Raw genomic sequence first — 19,371 nt, 5'->3', positions numbered from 1 at the left:
TCCCTTATGGATTGTATGAATTTACTAGGATGCCTTTTGGAATGAAAAATGCCCCAACAACTTTCCCCGAGGCTGGCAGACTATATCTTGGTAGAAGCAGGGGAATATGCTCTAGCATACTTGGATGACATCTCTATTTGCAGCCACTCCTGGCAGGAACATCTCCAACATGTGAGGGAGGTCTTGGTTAGATGAAGTAGGGCAGGATTAGCCATTAATCCCAGTTTGTGTCAAGTGGGTATGGCAGAGGTCACTTACTTAGGACACAGAGTGGGAAGTGGCAAAATTAGGCCAGAACATCTCAAGGTGGAAGCTATTCAAGCATGGTGAGTTCCTGTTACAAAGAAACAAGTGAGAGCATTTCTGGGGACAGCAGGGTACTATAGGACATTTGTGCCCAATTGCAAAAACTTAAAGAGATTTTGGGAGGGCCCCCTGGGTTAGCCAACCCAGACTACAATAAAGAATTTATTGTACCGGTGGATGCTTCAAAATGTGGTAAAAGGGCTGTGCTCAGCCAAGTTTCTTCAGAAGGAGAAGAATGCTGCAGTGGGGTTAATAATTCCAATGCAGATGAATTGCCCAGGAAAAGAGTGGGTTGATATTCTTAGGTAGACTCATTTTTTCAAGAGTCGGTTTTCAAGGGTCACTTAAAAATTGTGCTTGAGTCATAAGGAGGGGGCAGAATGTGAAGAAACTGAAAACACTGTCACCTGTGTTAGCACGTTTGGCAGGAGATTTGTGCATATTCTCAGATTAACTTGTACTATATGCCAGCATGCCTAATTGAGAAAATGTAAATAAGTTTTACATTTTGAGTATTTCACTGTGTAAACAGAATGTTTAAAGAGTCTGGAAGTTTTTTGATACACTTCTAATTGCACATGTTTGTGAGGGACATTCTAAAGTACTGTGGAGAATCAGCTTAACAGTAGGTGATTCATTAGAATGTTCCTGGTTGCTAGGTGATTTTTTGAACAGCTGATTGACAGGAAAAGAACATTTTCCAACAGCTGACTTTTTTTTAATAAGACAGTTCAGACTGCAGTTTGTCAAGTGCTGAGCAGTTTTGTGAAGAACAGCTGTTAGTGAAGAGTTGCAGTCAGAAAGAGAACTCACCAAAAACTGTAAGACTGCCTGGGCCTTGCCATTATGTGTCAGACTAGATCAGGGATAGTATGCTTTATTTAGATTAGAAAAGCTTAGTTATTAAGATAGAGCTTTTCTAGAATAATGGACTCATCCTATAGTTTGAGTTTACATTTCTGATGACTGAATTCTGGTATCTATTGAAAGCTATTGATTTACATTCTTGTAATCATTTTACTTATTACTAAATGTTTTTCATTACTTTACATTGTGGCTGAAAATCAGTGTTTTTCTTTAGAGATCAGAGAGTGTTTCTACCTGTTTGATACTCCCCAGGTCATCTTGAAGGCCTAGCTGTGCATGGTCATAGCTATCATTTATTTTGATATTTAATTTTCATAATAACCAAATGATAAAAAGTTCCAGGATGCACGAAAAATACTAGTAACCAAAAGTAATGCACCCAGTAGCCATCAAGGAAAACTCCACTTTATTTGAATCAAACACCAGCAAAATAAATTAGTTGTTAAGTGCTTTCATCATAGACAATGACTTCATCAGTTTTGATGAAGTCATTGTCTATGATGAAAGCGCTTAACAACTAATGGATTTTCCTGGTGTTTGATTTAAATAAAGTGGAGTTTTCCTTGATGGCTACTGAGTGCATTACTTTTGGTTACTAATTTTTATAATTAGATACCCCTTTAGAAGGGCACAAAGACACTCTGATTGGTGGCAGCATTACCGTATTATTTTTGGGAAGGGACACAACTGGAAATCTGTGTCAGGCTTTCCCAAAAATGTTTGGACGTGTGAGATTTAAACATACTTTGAGTGTGAGTGTTTCAGAGGACTTAAACTGGGACATATTGCTCTAAGTGTATAATAAGAAAATACATGGTGCTTACGTATTATCGCAACCATGCTTTCTCAACAGCCCATTGTTTGTGTTTTCGCAACCACACATTTTCACCAGCATGTTATTTGTATTGTTGAGAAAGTAGTCATTGCTTTGCAGTTGATTTAATGGTACTGAGTAGGATTGTCTGACATATATTCTTGCTGGCACAATATTTATTTAAATAAGATCACAACCATGCTTTCTCACCAGGCCGTTATTTTATTATGCAGTTATTATAAATTTTAAAAGCTGTAAATACATTCATCAGAACCTGATCTGTAGCAATACATGACAACTTATTTCGGTATTTCACAAAGAATGTATCAGTTGGCTGAGGGTATTGCAGGTATGGCTAGATTGTGACTGTGTTGTGGCTGGCATTGGTCTGGGGTGAGGAAAGTGTCACATAATGTCAGCCTGGACACCAAATTAATATGCTATAACTCTACACAGCACAATACAATATGTAACATTTGCCATTGAGAATCTACTTCAGGTTGCCTACAGCTGCATAAATATGGAATATTTAATATATACAGCATATTATGTTATGTTTTTATGATTATTCCCCCATTAGGCTGCATACACTGTGGCGCATGGAAGGAGTCAATAAAACAAATAACAGGCTGGCGAGAAAACATGGTTCCAATAATACATAAGTACCAAATACATTTAGGGTGGACAGAGGTATATAATCCAGTCCCAGGAAAATAGAGTGTATTCCTGTTGTGCTATTAGGGGAAAATTGTGAAATATTACTTATGTTTAAGTGACAGTCTCATATTGGAGTCAGTAGTGAGGGCTGAAGCTCCTTAGTAACTGACCCAGGATAGTAAGGGACATTACATTTAATTGGTGTCAGTCCAGTGAGATATAGCCAGACATCACAACTAGCAAACAAGTTTATTGCTAATTTCATCCCCTGAAACATCTATTCAAACTTCACATATTCCAGAATCCATAACAATGCCTATTATCACCAAGAAATGTGTTATGAAAGAGCTTTTGAAGACCAAAAGTGCTTCCTCCATGGGGTGCAGCAGCATACCTGGATGTCTAATAAACAGCACCAAACATCCTCACTGAATCTCTGCTCAAATTGTTTAACCTAAGTTTAACCACAGGATTTGTTTCTGAATTATGGTGCACCCCATTTTTGATACCCTTCTGTGACACTGCCAGCCCAGCTATCTAGAATGTTGCAAATAATCATATATAATTTGTGAATATTAATATGATTCCTATGGTAGCCTTACAAATGTAAGAGAACTATATGTTATGTGTATATTAAACCACTGGTACAAAAGTGTGTGTTGAACAGCATGTTATGTACTGAGCTTCAAGAATGTAACCACAATGTACCCTACTGGAAAAGAACAGCAATGTATATAAACTATATACCTGTGCAAATGTATGTTTAATACTAGAAGCTGGAACATACAGAGTTAACTTGAAAAATTTCAAAAAAATAAGTTGAAATTAAAAGTGCTTTACGATGTGCTAGAAAAAGTAGTTTTGGTGCAGCAAGCAGACACAATGTCTAGAGCTAGAAGTTTCTTTCTATTGTCTTGGATAGAGGTAATTACTAGGTCTAAAATGTAAAAGTATTTAATTGTTTTAGGACTTCCAGTTCTGAGCAAACATCTGAGAGACATGTATTTTTCACAGAGAAATGTTAAATTTTGTTACGTTTCTGTTAGCCTGGGAACTGAAGGCAGGTGACAAAGGGTGATGTCATCCAGGCTAACCCAGCAGTAATGTTTTGATATTAATTTGGGAACTCTCTCAGAGTCTGTGCATTTTGTATCTTGTTTTGGACCTAGCAAGAACATCCACTCATCTGCATTTGCCTTGCTCTGTAAGTAAGTTATTTAGAGCATACTATCTTTTAGATATAGATAGGAATATAGTAAAGATTAGTTTAGATGTTTTCTGTATTTATTTGAGACTGTCCTGCAATGTTGTTTTAAACTATTTCCTGTGATTCTGAACTCTGTAGTTACTGTGTTGTTTGAGTATTGTTTTGTTCTTTTATTATTTATTATTAAATATATTTAAACATTTTAATTGTGGCTGGTTTGTTTAGAGATATTTAAGCTCTTAGGATACTTGCATATGTATTTAGTGACACTGTACAGGCCACCCCTAAATAGCCTTGCTCTTGGTCAGATTACCATTCAGATTAATAGTAACATTACACAGTAAAATAGGGGACCCTTTGGTAAGGGCCTTAAAAGTAGTTGATAAATAGTCTGGGCAGAAGGGGGCATAGCTAGTAAACCTGTGCCAGCCTTTCCCAGGTGTGTGTTTGTGTAAAAATTAAATTTGTAATTGTGTGTGTGTGTGTGTGTGTGTGTGTGTGTGTGTGTGTGTGTGTGTGTGTGTGTGTGTGTGTCAGCTACTTGGGCAGAGACACGAAGCACTGGTTGGACAGAGAGGGTGCTGGAGGTTTTGGCTTGGCCACTCAGTTGACATCTTAACACTATAGTTGTGCCAGTGGGGAGTCTTATTGGGGATCTGGAGAAAGAGCGGGAAACCAGCCCCCAGATTAACTGTAATCTCTGTGTGTTCTTAAAGGGAAATTGTACTTTCCTGTGTGTGTACTTGTCATCCTCCCAATGTGTACATCCCTCACTGGTGCTAGTGGTGAGGATTGAGGCTCCTTGATTACTGGTCCAGTGCAGGGGCATCACACCTTCTACAAACATAGCTTTACCATGGATCGAGCTAATTATAGACCCATCAGCCTTATGACCCTGTTCTGCAAAGCTATGAAGCATATCATAATTGATCTCTTTAATTGTGTCATTAGACTAGACCCTCAACAGTTCAGCTTCATGAAAAAGGAAGATACTGCCAATTAAATTGTATTAGCTTCTTTGACAAGGTCACACAGGCTGTTGAAAGCAGTCATGCTTTTCACACAATGTATCCTAATGCTAATGTGTTTGACACCGTACCCCATGCAGGCATTGTAAGTAAGCTAAATGTTTTAAATGTAGATCCTTAAGTGTTAAGGTGGATAGCAAACTGGCTAAAAGACAGACCTCACATAGTTTATGTAGCAGGTACCACATCTTGGACTATTAAGGTAAAAATCAGAGCCCCCTACGGCTCTGTACTGGGAACCCTCCTTTTCAGCATTTACTACTCTGATCTCCAAACTGTGAACTATGACCTCTGGTTAGCTAAGTCTGCAGATGTCTGCAAACTGCATTGTATTGCCAAACTTGTTCAGAGACCTGTAACCTTCAGAAAGAACTTACCTTAGTTAATACCTGTTATACTGAAAATGGACTCAAGTTAAACATGAAAAAAGCAGTATTGTTTCATTTGGCAAGCAATACTCTCAACATATGATACTGGCAATACTCCACTACTAAAAGAAAATGTAGTTGGGGACCCAGATACCTGGCTTAACATTTTCCTGTCCTTCAACTATCATATTACAACTTTAGTCATAAAGTCATTCTGCTTAGCACAGCTAATAGCTAAGGACTTATTCTTCAGATGTAGATATGTTATTGTTAGTTTATAATCAACACTAATTGCACTAATTATAGAAAACAATGGTCCCCTCAGGATGTACCTCACTTGACATATCAAACAAGTATAGAAACCCCAGAAGTTCCTACAGTGATTTCAGGCTTAATGATCCTAAGCTAAAGAAAGGCTAGAATCTTTATCCCTTTATTCATTATCTTATAGACTCTTGAGGAGTGATCAGTGGCTCCCTACTATACCATTAGAGACCATGTTGTCCTTGATCTGCTATATCTCCACAAGTCTAATAGCTTAGTAAACACAAGAAACGAGGACCTAAATATTCACCAGCAGATGAAAAGAATGCAGTGGAGAGAGAGATTCATTATGCAGCACATCCCCTACTTCTGGAATAAGCTGACATTTCAGGTTAAGCATTGCAATACATTATCATTCTTCAAACAGAATATTAATGACAGGATGGATACCCTCAAATGGCACAAATGGCACTCCACCCTCCCTCTCTCCATACCGCCATGTTATATTGGTGTACCACAAGGCTCTGTCCTTGCTCCCCAACTCTTTAACATTCTCACCAACATCAAACACACATCCACACGACAGGTGTCCCTAATACACAGATGGCTCCACACTCATGCACATCTGACAACATGGCACATCTCCAAAAAATTACTCAGAAAGATTTGAAATCCCCTCTCTTAATAATACAACCACTGAAGTGACTTCTTATAGCAAATTATAATGTTAGGTAGTGGGCAATAATCTTAAATTTGACATGCATACACAAAATTGCATGAAAAACTCATCAAAAAATTATGGATGCGTTACAGAGCCCACATCTTTTTCACCAATGCATCTACAAATACACTTGCCACTACTTCACCTCCTCCCCCTCACTAGTTTATGGTGATCCCATCCTTACTAACCTCCAAGTATCACAAAAATCAAAAATTAAACAGTGTTATAATAAAGTGGCTACATCTGCAGCAAATACCCCTTTCAGAAGCCACCAATGTATGACACTAAAAAGCCTAAATTGCTTAGAACTACCCCAGCAACTAACATACACAGTTTCTTACCACCTATAAAATTATCCACCATCCATCTGCTTGTCCAGCACTAAATACTGTTCAACAATGCTCACAGTTGGTCATTACAATTCAGTGACCAAAAAATCCTCACCATCTACAAACCTATCAAATCATCAGATCTGCTGGACATGGTTTGTACTCATATCATGTTGCTAAGGCATGGAAGTCCTTACCTGTATCCATCAGGTCAATGCTCTCCCTCCATACAGTTATTTAACACCATTCTGAAAGACTTCTTAGCCAAAAAGCTGTTTCTATTCTTGCTCAACTCCAGGATAAACTATATCCCTATATCCCTAAATATGAACAGGTATCTACTGATACCTTACACCTCCTTGCTCTCCCTTTTCACTCACTTTGTTATTTCAGTTAATTTCTCTCCTTGACCCTCTTTCAGAATTTGCCATAATCCTGTTTTTCTTTTACTTCATGTTACAATTTCTGCTTGTATTACACTAACTTGCATTTCATTTCTATATAAACTGGCTAAAATTTCTGTAAATATAAAATGATTTTCATATACATTGCATCTCACCTGTTTTCACATTGTCCAATTTGGTACAATTATTTTTCCTGTAGATTTTTTTGTATTATTTGTAAAGATTGTAAAATGATTGTTCTAAAAATGTTTTTATAATATTTTAAAGCTTTTTTCCACAGGTCTTCAATGAAAATGGGCACCTACCGGGTCAGACTTTCCTAGTAATCAAATGTCAATAAATAAATAAACCTTGACTGCGGTGGTGGTGCTGCGGTAGCATTGTCGCCTCACAGTTAGACGTTGCCCGTTCGATTCTCAGTTAGAGCGTCTTCTGTGTGTCGACATGCATGAATGGGTGTTCCTTCATTGAAGGTTGTGCATTAGGCCCGGCAAGCCAGCATGTAAAAACCTACTGCCAATCATTAGCGGACCGGAGTTCTGCTGTGGCGACCCCTAACCGGGAAAAGCCAAAAGACACAATCATGGCAGTAACTGGCGTAGCTCTCAACAAAAAAAGAGGTAGAGCTCATAGGTGGGTATTGTCAAGGTATTAATAGTTGCAAGGTTAAATTGCTTTGAATTCTATGAATAAAACAGAACACTGCACCACCACCTGCACCCAAATATAATGTAATACACATAAGCTACTTAGTGCAACCAAAGGCAGTATGATCAAGGCAATTGTATAAGTCAGCCATTGTACCATGATCCCTTAACTCATTCAAACCTATAGTGCCTTTTTGTATACTTCCATTTAATACCCATATCTCCTTATGGCGTCCAGACCTTTTGTTGCTATAACTTTTTAACTGACTTACCAGCTTATAATAGGCAGAATTGGAAAGGGCAATGATTTATTAATAAAATGACACTGTCTGTGTCTTTCGGCTTTTCCCGGTTAGGGGTCGCCACAGCGGAACTCCGGTCCGCTAATGATTGGCAGTTGATTTTTACATACCGGCTTGCCAGGCCTGACGCACAACCTTCAACGAAGGTACGCCCATTTACTCATGTCTCCACGCACAAGACGCTCTAACTGAGAATCGAACCAGCCAGCGTCTTACTGTGAGGCGACAACACTACAAAATGACACTAAGATTGTTAATTTAGGATGTCCTGCAGTAGAAATGCCTTGATTAGCTTATGCTTTTTAAGTTGATTTTTCAGAAAAGGCTCTGGAATGTGAAAATGTGTGTAGGCTGTAAGGGGTGCAACATACCACACCACATAAGTGTTATTGAGTTAAAACTGCTTTAAGTAAAGCAGATATTGATGAGCTTGAAAGTGGTTAGGAGTAGGTGGCAGATTTTGGTGGCAAAGTTTGAGAAGGCCCTGGTGTAGCATTGCAGGGAGTACTGGGACTGGTCTTTGGTGGATGACCTTAATGAAGACGTGAATGGCTTTTCAAAACACAAACAAGCGAACTTCACAGACAAGACTCCTTTAATCCAAAATGGTAAGCGCTTTCACCGGCTATAATACACCAGCTTCCTCAGACCAACACTTAAAATTGAAACACAGTTTAAATATCCAACCAGTCCTTTTAAATACATTTAAAGCAACTTAATCAATGTGTTAATTGCTTAAATACTTGTGACCATGTGATCAACTACTTTTTGAAAACTTTTCCTAAAACATCCTTCTAATGAAAACATAAACCTACTGCTGAACCAAGACTTTGCGATCGACTGTGAATGGCTTATGCTTTTAGAATTACCCTAAATGGTAGCTTCAAAATAATGAGACAGATAGGGGAGTCACTTTCTGTAGAATGGGGGAACATGGTTTATTTAGAGTGATAGAATGATATTCCCCACTTGGAGTATTCAGCAGTAGTCTGACAATTTTATTAATTACCACTTCCATTCTGTAAATTGAAAGGACAACAAATGGCTGGGAATGCTCTAGGCTGGGCCCTTCCAAAGGACAAAGCTAGGTTTCCTGATAAAAAGATAGCACATTTGTATTTTTTTTCGGAATGTCTTGTCAATTTTTATATGAAGTGAAGGTCCAGTCATACATTCAGGCATTTGAATAACTTTTACAGTTTGGAAGAAGCCACCTTAAAATTAAGCTACCATTGAGTTTTCACTGGTGTAGGTAAGCATTCTTGTTGTTTTGAGGAGCATTGCTTCAATTATTTTTTTAAGTTTAAACTTAAGACAGACCTTATTAAACCACTGACATAGCTTCAATAGACTCTATTACAAACTTAAACATATGGCATGGTCATCTGCACAGATCACTGGAGGGATGGCAAAACTATTGAAAGAAAATAATTAGTGGAATTGGTAAGCAAAAGTTGTGCCAGAACTGAGCAAAGGGGTGCCAGAACTGAACCTTTTGGACACTCTAGTAGCAATCATCTTAAAATAGGATAGAGCTTGGCTGACTATCAGTAAGAGCAATTTTGAAACTAACGAAGCTCATGATGTAGGAGCCCACAGAACAACAATTTACCAACCAGCTTTTGAAGATTCACTGAAAAAAAGACTTTTGTGAGGAATGTAAAAATAACTCCTGCCAGTTTATCATTTTTTACTATTTGTTTGGTTGCACAAGATGTTGTTAAAAATAATACATCAGATATGGTTACTTGTTCTTTGTGAAAGCCATGTTGTTGCTCTCATATAAAGCTATAGCAATCAAGGAAGTGGCCAGCTCATTGGCTGATCAAAGCTTTTTGCAGGATTTTGGAAAGGGTGGAAATTGTAGAGCTAGGAAGACAGGATTCCACATGATGAACTAACTCTTGCTTGGGTAGAGAGAGAGTGAATGTAGCAGTTTTTCATAGCTTGGGGAAGGCATCAGACTGCTGGAACAGGATAATAATGTGGCAAAAGGTTTTAAAGATAAATGTTTCACTCATTTCCAGTGGAGATTGAGATTGGGCTTAACCTCAGCCATCTGCTGACCTCGCCCAAGGTCATTTCATGAAGTCTGAATGTAACAGTGAAGTCCTACAGGTACTCCATGATCAAAAAAAAAACTTTGTGAATATATCAGTAATGGCCAGCAGAGAAGTAAAGCAGTAACTGCTCTCAGCTGAAGTTATATTTTAGGTGACTGTGATCAACCAGATAGGTTAATACATTCTGACAAAAGCTGTTCATGTTACCAAACAGCTTAAGTTATAATAATTTTAGTTACTTTACTAATTAACTTTCTACATCATTTTCTGTTGTTTCAAAAATTGACCTATCTTGAATAGGACTGCAGTACTTCAAAAGTGGCCCATGCAGATTCTTGCAGTTGAGCTCTATTTTAATTTCTGATGCAAGCCAAGGTTTACAGTTTCATATGTAAGTACTAGGATAGCTGCCCTTTACCTGCTCTGATGTGTTACCTGTTGCGGAGACAAAAAAAAAATGTAGCAACATGAAAATGATTAGCACTGCTCCACATATGGTGACCAGAAAATGTAGGCACTTCATTGTACCACATTTTTTCTCCGTGGTAGCACAAATTGTCTTACAGCTTTTAAAGTTGTCAAACATTTCTAGGGCTGTTCTATGTGCCTGCTTTATGTGAGACTAGATTATACCAAGCTTAAAAAGTGCATAACAAGGTTGTTATGCAATGTCCTGACGTCAGAAAAGTTTGTAATAGGCTTATCTTTTTGCCACTATCTAAGTGTAATGACAACACTCCATGTACTACATCATTGTTTATACATTATGTGTTGTTACTCGCACAGTAAAATATGTCATACTGATATTTGTATGTGTTTCTGATTCTAAAAATTCTAACAGTGGTTCTTTTTTCTTCTTTTTTCTTTACTTTGAAAAGCTGGCTATTCATGTCGGTCTAGCCACATCCTCTAAAGTCATTATCTTAGAACAGACAGGAAAGAACAAAGGCTACAGGGAGAGGGACATAACTGGACGCTGCCCAGAAGCAAATTGCTGTATTATGGATGGTGCTAATAGGCTGGACTCAGCAATTAATATGAAAACTTTATGTAGACAACTATCTCAATTGGAAAGTGATGTCATTTTTTCAAGAGATGCTGGAAGGTAAATATCTGTATTATGACATATGTAGTTTGATGCCATTTTTAATTTTAACACCCTGTCCTCACCCCTGGCCCACACAGGCATATGGACTCCACCTGTGTATATACCAGGTCTATATTAGATCAGCGAACACTTAAAAAAGTGAATGCTGATTGATTGAACTTACGTAAGCGAAAGCTTACAATGTCGAACTGTCAGAACAGCGATTTTTTTCCTAGGGAAAAAAATCACTGATCCAAAACACATACACACAACACAAGCACACCAAACAAACAGCAATCCACACACATACACCTAAAATCTGACACCTAACTCTACACTAAACTATACACAAATCACTAACTATCCACTTACCTTAACCCAAACCCTAACCCTGAAGTCCGTCACTATCGCACACTCACCTCACCCGCTCCCTAACCCTAACTCACCTAACCCGCCCTAACTCTCACGTCCATACAATCGCACACATACCTAACCCATGCCCTAACCCTAACTCACCTAACCCGCCCTAATACTCACATCTACAAAATCGCACAGTTACCTGAACCCGACCCGTAACTTTCCACCACAGCACTTAAAATACCGAAGCAACAGAAACAGACAACCATATTCTTTCCCTGGGAAAAAATTCGGGTTTCTGTTGCTTTGATATTTTAATCTTTCGCTCACATAAGTTTGATCAACCAGCGTTCGCTGATCTAATATAGACCCGTATATACCTATATGGTGCACATACATACATGCACCAAAATGAACAAAAATTCAAGAGAAAATGCTTGGAAAGTAGTTATGGCAATGTTTCGTAAATTCATAATTAGACCTTTCGAGGCAATTTTAAGTGGCAATTTTTGTAGAGAAAGAAATCATATGACTGATGTAGTAGAATAAAGGTCATTTACATACCACACTGATGCTCTAAGCATTTTATGAATTTTAGCCAGGGTGTTCTCCCGGTATATTTACTTCTCACACACTACATGTTTTTCAGCTAGGAACTGTCACATCTATTCACTCAGTGCTGCCATGACTTTGGTGGTGTCATTATGATGAACATCCTTGCAAACACAGACAGCTACCAGCATGACTTACTACAGTATTTATTTATTATTTAGTTATTTATTTATTTAAAATAAAAAAAAAATATATATATATATATATATATATATATATATATATATATATATATATATATATAAAATAAATAAATAAATATCATACATGTAATAATAATATAATAATATAATAATAAATATAATAAATAAAATAAATAAACATATAATAAATATATGTGTGTGTGAATGAGAGGGAGGATAGAGGAATGGTGAGGATGCAAGGAGTAGAGGTGGCAAAGGTGGATGAGTTTAAATACTTGGGACCAATAGTTCAAAGTAATGGTGAGTGTGGAAGAGAGGTGAAGAAGAAAGTACAGGCAGGATGGATTGGGTGGAGAAGAGTGTCAGGAGTGATTTGTGACTGACGTATACCAGTAAGAGTGAAAGGGAAGGTCTACAAGAGGGTAGTGAGACCAGCTATGTTATATGGGTTAGAGACAGTGGCACTGACAAAAAGACAGTAGTTAGAGCTGGATGTGGCAGAATTAAAGATGTTAAGATTTACACTGGGTGTGGTGAGGGTGGACAGGATTAGGAATAAGTATATTAGAGGGTCAGCCCAGGTTGGAAGGTTTGGAGACAAAGCCAGAGAGGCAAGATTACGTTGGTTTAGACATGTGCTGAGGAGGGATGCTGAGTATATTGGGAAAAAGATGATAAGGATGAAGCTACCAGGTAACAGGAAAAGAGGAAGGCCTAAGATAAGGTTTATGGATGTGGTGAGAGAGGATATGCAGGTGGTTGGTGTGACAGAGCAAGATGCAGAGGACAGGAAGAAATGGAAACAGATGATCCGCTGTGGCAACCCCTAACGGGAACAGCTGAAAGAAGAAGATGATGATGATGATGATGATGATGATTTATTTATTCATTTATTTATTTATTTATCTTTGTTTATAGGGATAGTATGACTGGGTAATACCCATTTTCAGTGGAGGGCCAGGGAGAAAAGCTCCATTTGCTTACATTGCATTATACTAAGTTCCAGTAAAACACAGAATAGTTACATTTCTATTTACATTTATACATTCTAAGATTTTACAGAGGTGGAAGTTACTAAAGAGAAAGGCCACGTGGAAATGACATTGTACTGGCAGCAGTTATGTGACTGCGGTGGTGGTGCTGTGGTAGCGTTGTCACCTCACAGTAAGACGTTGTCCAGTTCGATTCTCAGCTAGAGCGTCTTCTGTGTGGAGACATGCATGAATGGGCATGCCTTCGTTGAAGGTTGTGTGTCAGGGCTGGCAACTCGGCATGTAAAAATCTACTGCCAATCATTAGTGGACCGGAGTTCTGCTGTGGTGACCCCTAACCGGGAAAAGCCGAAAGACACAACAATAACCGGCAGCAGTTATGTATAAAAATTGTTTTGTCATTTCAGTGAGAAGTTAAGAGTATTCTGTTTAAGGAGAGCATTTGGAGAGTGTCATACGGTGAACACAAAGACTTAACCTTGTAATGAGCATCTACAGGACCAGAACTGGTTAAGATGTTGTTTAAGCAGTGATTTAAAACTATTGAGTTTGCCAGTGAGTTTTATTTGCATGGGGATACTATTCCAGACTTTAGCAATGTATTGGGGGTAGAGTGAGTGTCCTGCAACATTATTTGACTTATTTGTAAGTAATAAGAGTTTGCTACTAGAACGGCGGGCCCTTGCTGGACAGTAGGGCTGTAATAAGTTTTGTAGTGCAAGGCATTTTTCTGGATGATGAATGAGTTTATGTGTTGTAGTCATTTGTGAATATGTTAGGTAGTTGTGCAGTTCAAGCCAGTTTAATTGCTTTAAGCTATGACAGTGGTGGGGCCTATGAAGGAGATTGGTGGCAAATTTAGCTATACTATTGTAGCAGGACGCAAGTTTCTTTCTTTGAGTATTGTTTAAGTCTGTTAGGATAGGAGTGGCATATTAAAGAGTTGGCAATAAGAAGGTGGTGGATAGAGTTTTTCATTGCATTGTATATGAAGGACTGCACATGAAACACAACTTCCCATGTAGTTACAGTTTAATAATTATCTTGGCAATGAATGCAAGTAACTGAATAAACCCCATATTATACTAAATTAACATAACTATCAGGAAATTCAAAGAAAGGTTTGGGGACACAGCCCATCACATTCTGGCCAGGAAATAAAAGGCTAGTGCAGCACATGTAGCATTTCCTTCCTCAGGAGACAGAGGGTAGTATTTTTATTTGCACAGAAATCACCCAGGTAACAATGAAAGAGCTAGTGTCATAGATTGCCTGACTGAATGAAATGACATGCTGAAAGGTGGACAGCTCCTTGTTAGAGACATTGTACTAAGGCTGAATACCCTGCTGAGAGTACTCTGCCCAGTGAGGATAATACATGCATCTTCTACACCAACTATTTTGCCTAACACCAGCAGGACTGACGTGCCTGTGCCTTGGAAAAGGGAAAGGTAATGATGCTTTAACTCATTCACTCCAATGGAGATCAGAAAGTGTGCACTATAATTTCCAATGGAAAGGAGCCTAAGCCTTTTGACATAATCAAATTATGTCCTCACATTTCAAACAAATGCTCATATATCTGGAACAATAGGGGTTATGAAAGAAGTATAAATGGCAGACACTTCAGCACAAACTATTTTAATAGTGGTAGTATTCTTTAGGTTCTAGATCTTAAACCAAATTTTATTAGTCAAAGTAAACACATTCCCCTGGATTTACTAATCTTCCATGTAAGATTAGATTAGTCTTATACGGAAGCACCACTGTAAGAGTATGATGGCAGCGCACCATGCATATTAATGAGGGCATGCTGCCTCAACTCTAAAGCTTACACGGAGCATGGACGAGTGTAGGGGGCATGTCTGACTGCCGAGCAGTCCAAAAATCCATGCCCTTGCAATGAAGAAATGACGCAACTTCCAGTTACATGAGCGAGTCTGCTCACATGTGTACAATGTAACACTACACTCCCCATATGTTAAACAACTTACAAAATAAAAAATAAAAATATTTTTTTTTCTTCCAATGTAGCTGCCCGTAGTTGAGCGGGATTACCCATTGCTTAGCTACAGTTAGCAGCTTAGACACCAGAAGAGGATAATAAGAAAAATATATGCAAATTAAGCAACATAGCAATAGCGTAGTGGTTAGAGCCTTCGCACAAAGAAGAGGTATTCCCGATTCGAGTCTCACTACTGCACATTCCATTTTCTCTGGGAAATCTGTATACAAAAATATTTCCTGACATTTTTTATGTGTAAGTTTTGTAAAAAGCATTGAAATGTTAAATGTAGTAGTGCACAAATTATATATATGAAGGTGAAATGTTTATGCATTCTGAGGCATGAGTACCCTATTTTAAGCAATTTGAAGCACTGCTAAGCACATTTTATCAGTATTCAGCATATTTAAATACAATTGCGCATAGCTGTGCACCACACTAACCAGCGCATTTTGCGCATAGCTGCGCACCCCTCTAACAAGCGCAATGTTGAGCAACGTAGGGCAACGTCAGGCATTGAGCAACGTTGGGCAACATTAAGCAAAGTCGAGCAAAGTCAGGCAAAGTCGAGCAAAGTCAGTTAAACACGCTCATACCTGCTTTGCTGTTCCTTAGCCAGTCAGGTCTGCCCAGCAGGAAAATAAAAAGCAGTGACAGGGCTCGAACTCAGGATACTGTGCACTATAGTCACAGTACTTAACCACTAGGCCATGACAGCATTTCACAAACATGCACTTTCAACAGAGACATATCTATCAAAGGGATTTTAAACATTGCCAACATCAGCTAAGCAGGCGTGCCCACAGTTGAGCTTTTTCAAAACTGGCCAATCACAAATAAGTGCAGGAAATGAGGCATATTTAATTTCCACAGGCGGGAATATGTGCTATAACTGGTTGTAGCTTCCTTCTGCAGTCAGCATGGCTGGTGTGGGTGAAGGCACTCGATGTAGAGCGCAACGCTGGGGCATTCAGGAGTCCAAAATTATGGTTTGGCTCCTTGTCCACAAACACGAGGAAAGACTCCTGCAGGGACAGTACCAAGGTACCCAGTATAAAACTGAGGCCTGCAACCGTCTTGCCCGTGATCTCACCAGTGCCACTGGTGTTCCTTGGACTGGTGAGCAGGTCAGGCACCATCATTCTGACCTGAAGAGGCATCGGGGTGATGAACTGGACCAGTGGATCCAGGAATCCCGTATGATGCCTAATGCCCCAGTATTGAGTAAGTAGCCATTGTATTAAGTAGTTAAGAATTGACATGTTTGTCTATACTATGGATTGGTATTTCTCAATATGACTGCATTTACTTCACAGCTGCAGGTGACCGGGCTATGAACCTGCAAGCCCATGAAGATAGGCTGCAAAGGCTGTGTCATGAGGCAGGTTAGTAAGTATTTTGTATGTACTGTTATATAAAATAAATGAGAGAGCCTTCAAAAAGTTATTTAACCCAATAAATAAAAGTGTAATACTCCTTTAATAAGTGTATAATTCCTGGAGTGCGTCTGTGCCATTTTCCTTGATATGTTGTTGTACTGTTGCATTCTACAAATAGTACTGTTGTATTAAGCAGTGTCAACCCACACTTAGGTAGGCCCATATAATGTGGATGAAGGGAGTGCCAGTAGCTTTTATGCATATTTACAGCCCTCAACTGTTGGTTCATGCCCAGTATGTGCAGCTTAATCTGGCACATGAGTAGCTTGGTATTGTGTTCTCCAGAAATAGTGTGCTGCCAGAAATGTAAAGAGCTGTTAACATATAACTGATACTTTCACCTGAACATATCTAGATAATTATATGAAAGTAGATCTATCAATGTACCATCTTAGCAGTCGTGTGTGTGAGCAATTCTCAAAATATGTTGCAGTAACATCTGCATCTTGAACAATTTGTATGTAAGGTACAGCTCATGTATATAATGAACTAGCAAAATCCAATTGCACAATATAAGGACATTAGGTAGCATAATAATACATGTAAGGGACATATAACTGTAGTTAATAGGAATGTAGTGAAAACTAGAAGGATATATAAGTTGTTAATTGAGCTATCTTTTCCCATCCTACTGTATGTGCATAAAAATGCAATTCCACACCTCAATTGGTATGTCTAATCTCAAAACATTTGTTGGGACATATGTCCTATTGGTTTATAAATATTTTGATTTATTTCTATTTATTTATTTATCTTTGTTTATAGGGATAGTATGACCGGGTAATACCCATTTTCAGTGGAGGGCCAGGGAGAAAATCTCCATTTGCTTACATTGCATTATACTAAGTTCCAGTAAAACACAGAATAGTTACATTTCTATTTACATTTATACATTCTAAGATTTTACAGAGGTGGAAGTTACTAAAGAGAAAGGCCACGTGGAAATAACATTGTACCGGAAGCAGTTATGTGACTGCGGTGGTGGTGCTGTAGTAGCATTGTCGCCTCACAGTAAGACGGTGTCCAGTTCGATTCTCAGCTAGAGCGTCTTCCATGTGGAGACATGTGTGAATGGGTGTGCCTTCGTTGAAGGTTGTGTATCAGGGCTGGCAACTCGGCACGTAAAAATCTACTGCCAATCATTAGCGGACCGGAGTTCTGCTGTGGCGACCCCTAACCAGGAAAAGCTGAAAGACACAACAACAACAACCGGCAGGAGTTATGTATAAAAATTGTTTTGTCACTTCAGTGAGAAGTTAAGAGTATTCTGTTTAAATACCACAATATTGGTGGTCTGTTGCCATCAATTAAACCTGCATTCTGTTGTAATGTCCACTATTGTTCTATATATGCATGTGTTATGCTTGCTTTTCAACTGTTGCAAATCTGGTGTGTTGATTTAATGGGAATACTTCTGCATGCTGTTATAACTAATTGGGAATACTGTTGACTGTTACTAACCCATATCTTTATTAAACTCTCCAAAACATAGTTCGTATGGGAAGGCCGGTCCCAGCGGACCCACCTGTCCCACCTCAGCTGGCCATGGCACCTGGCACCAGCAGATCTAGTGCCCAGCCTGGGACTTCCTCCTCCATTAGCCCTGTGCCACCTTCAGGTGGAAGCACTGCAGGGGATGGGGCTCGCCCCCCCCCATGCAAGCATGGGCGGAGAGGCACCTATCACCCTTCGAACGGTCCGGGCTGTGGTGCGTAGATAGATTGAATGTTCTGTTGCAGAACCTCTACACCAGCTTGAGGCCCGAGTAGCGCAACTCCCAAGTCAGCCTGCCCCTCCTACACAGTCCCTAGCACGGCCACCTTCTGGGCTGCGAAGGTGCAGTGGTGACTGCCCATGGGAGGGGACCTCAGTCCCACTGTTTCCATCTGGGGGCTCATGGGCTTGTGATTTCCAAACATCCCTCCCCGTCAAAGGTGCTAACCCACCACGTGTCATATACCACCCCTGTATGCATCTTGTTTGTCTTGTCTGTTTACCTCCCCAACCTACCTCCCCAAATATACCTACTTCCTCTACCCCACATTCCACTCTCACCTGAAAAAAAAAGGGCAATCTGCTCCCAAAAAAAAAAATTACGCCCCATACATAGCTGCCCATTTTGCACACATGTCCACTGGATACATGAAATGTTATTTAATTGGCATTACAACATACTTTGTTGTCCTCACCCCTCTCTCAGGGGTTGAAGGGTTCATATCTACCTCCAAATTTATTGCATATGCACAGCTGTTGCTGTTGAAGAAATGGGCAGCTATGGACCTTCCCTACACCCATCCTGCACATCCTGAGCTATTTTCCATACTGTCTTTCCCTCTTTGTGCCCCTTTTTCACCACTTTCCTATCTCCCCATTTTTCTTTTCTTTCAAAGAAATTAGCGCGGGGGTGAGTGGGAGTAAGCACTATTAAGCAGTAGTAAGCGGGTTTGTGCGGGTTTGCGCTTGTTTGCGCTTGGCTAAGCAATGCTAAGCATTGCGCAAACCCGCTTACAACTGCTTAAAAGTGCCGTAGTCACTCTGCATGTGAGGGTCCTTGTTCTGCTCACGAGCAAAATAAAACACCTCTGTAAGTCTCATACCCCAGACCTTGCACACACTACACAACATGAAGTTCCACTAAGCCACGGTAGATATACATCACATTGGTGCTTAAATAATTATATCATGCATCAGAATGAGTGAATGTAAAGGAAAATTAGGAATACCATACCACTTTTACAAAATTTTGGGTATCATGACTG

General features: G+C 39.3%; 1 protein-coding gene across 2 annotated transcripts in view; it reads left to right on the top strand.

Annotated features, from left to right (window-relative positions):
* The window catches only part of PGPEP1L (pyroglutamyl-peptidase I like), a 1,609,062-nt gene that overhangs the window by 1,294,010 nt on the left and 295,681 nt on the right, over positions 1 to 19,371 (top strand). For both annotated transcript variants that reach the window (XM_044065895.1, XM_044065896.1), the window contains one exon: positions 10,856 to 11,082. In XM_044065895.1, the coding sequence (XP_043921830.1) occupies positions 10,856 to 11,082 (227 nt within the window). The remainder of the gene's footprint in view (positions 1 to 10,855; positions 11,083 to 19,371) is intronic.

Source organism: Protopterus annectens, chromosome 3.part0, assembly GCF_019279795.1.
Source record: "Protopterus annectens isolate FY-2018-M chromosome 3.part0, PAN1.0, whole genome shotgun sequence".
Classification (NCBI taxonomy): domain Eukaryota; kingdom Metazoa; phylum Chordata; order Ceratodontiformes; family Protopteridae; genus Protopterus; species Protopterus annectens.
This window is presented reverse-complemented; position numbering and strand designations above follow the sequence as displayed.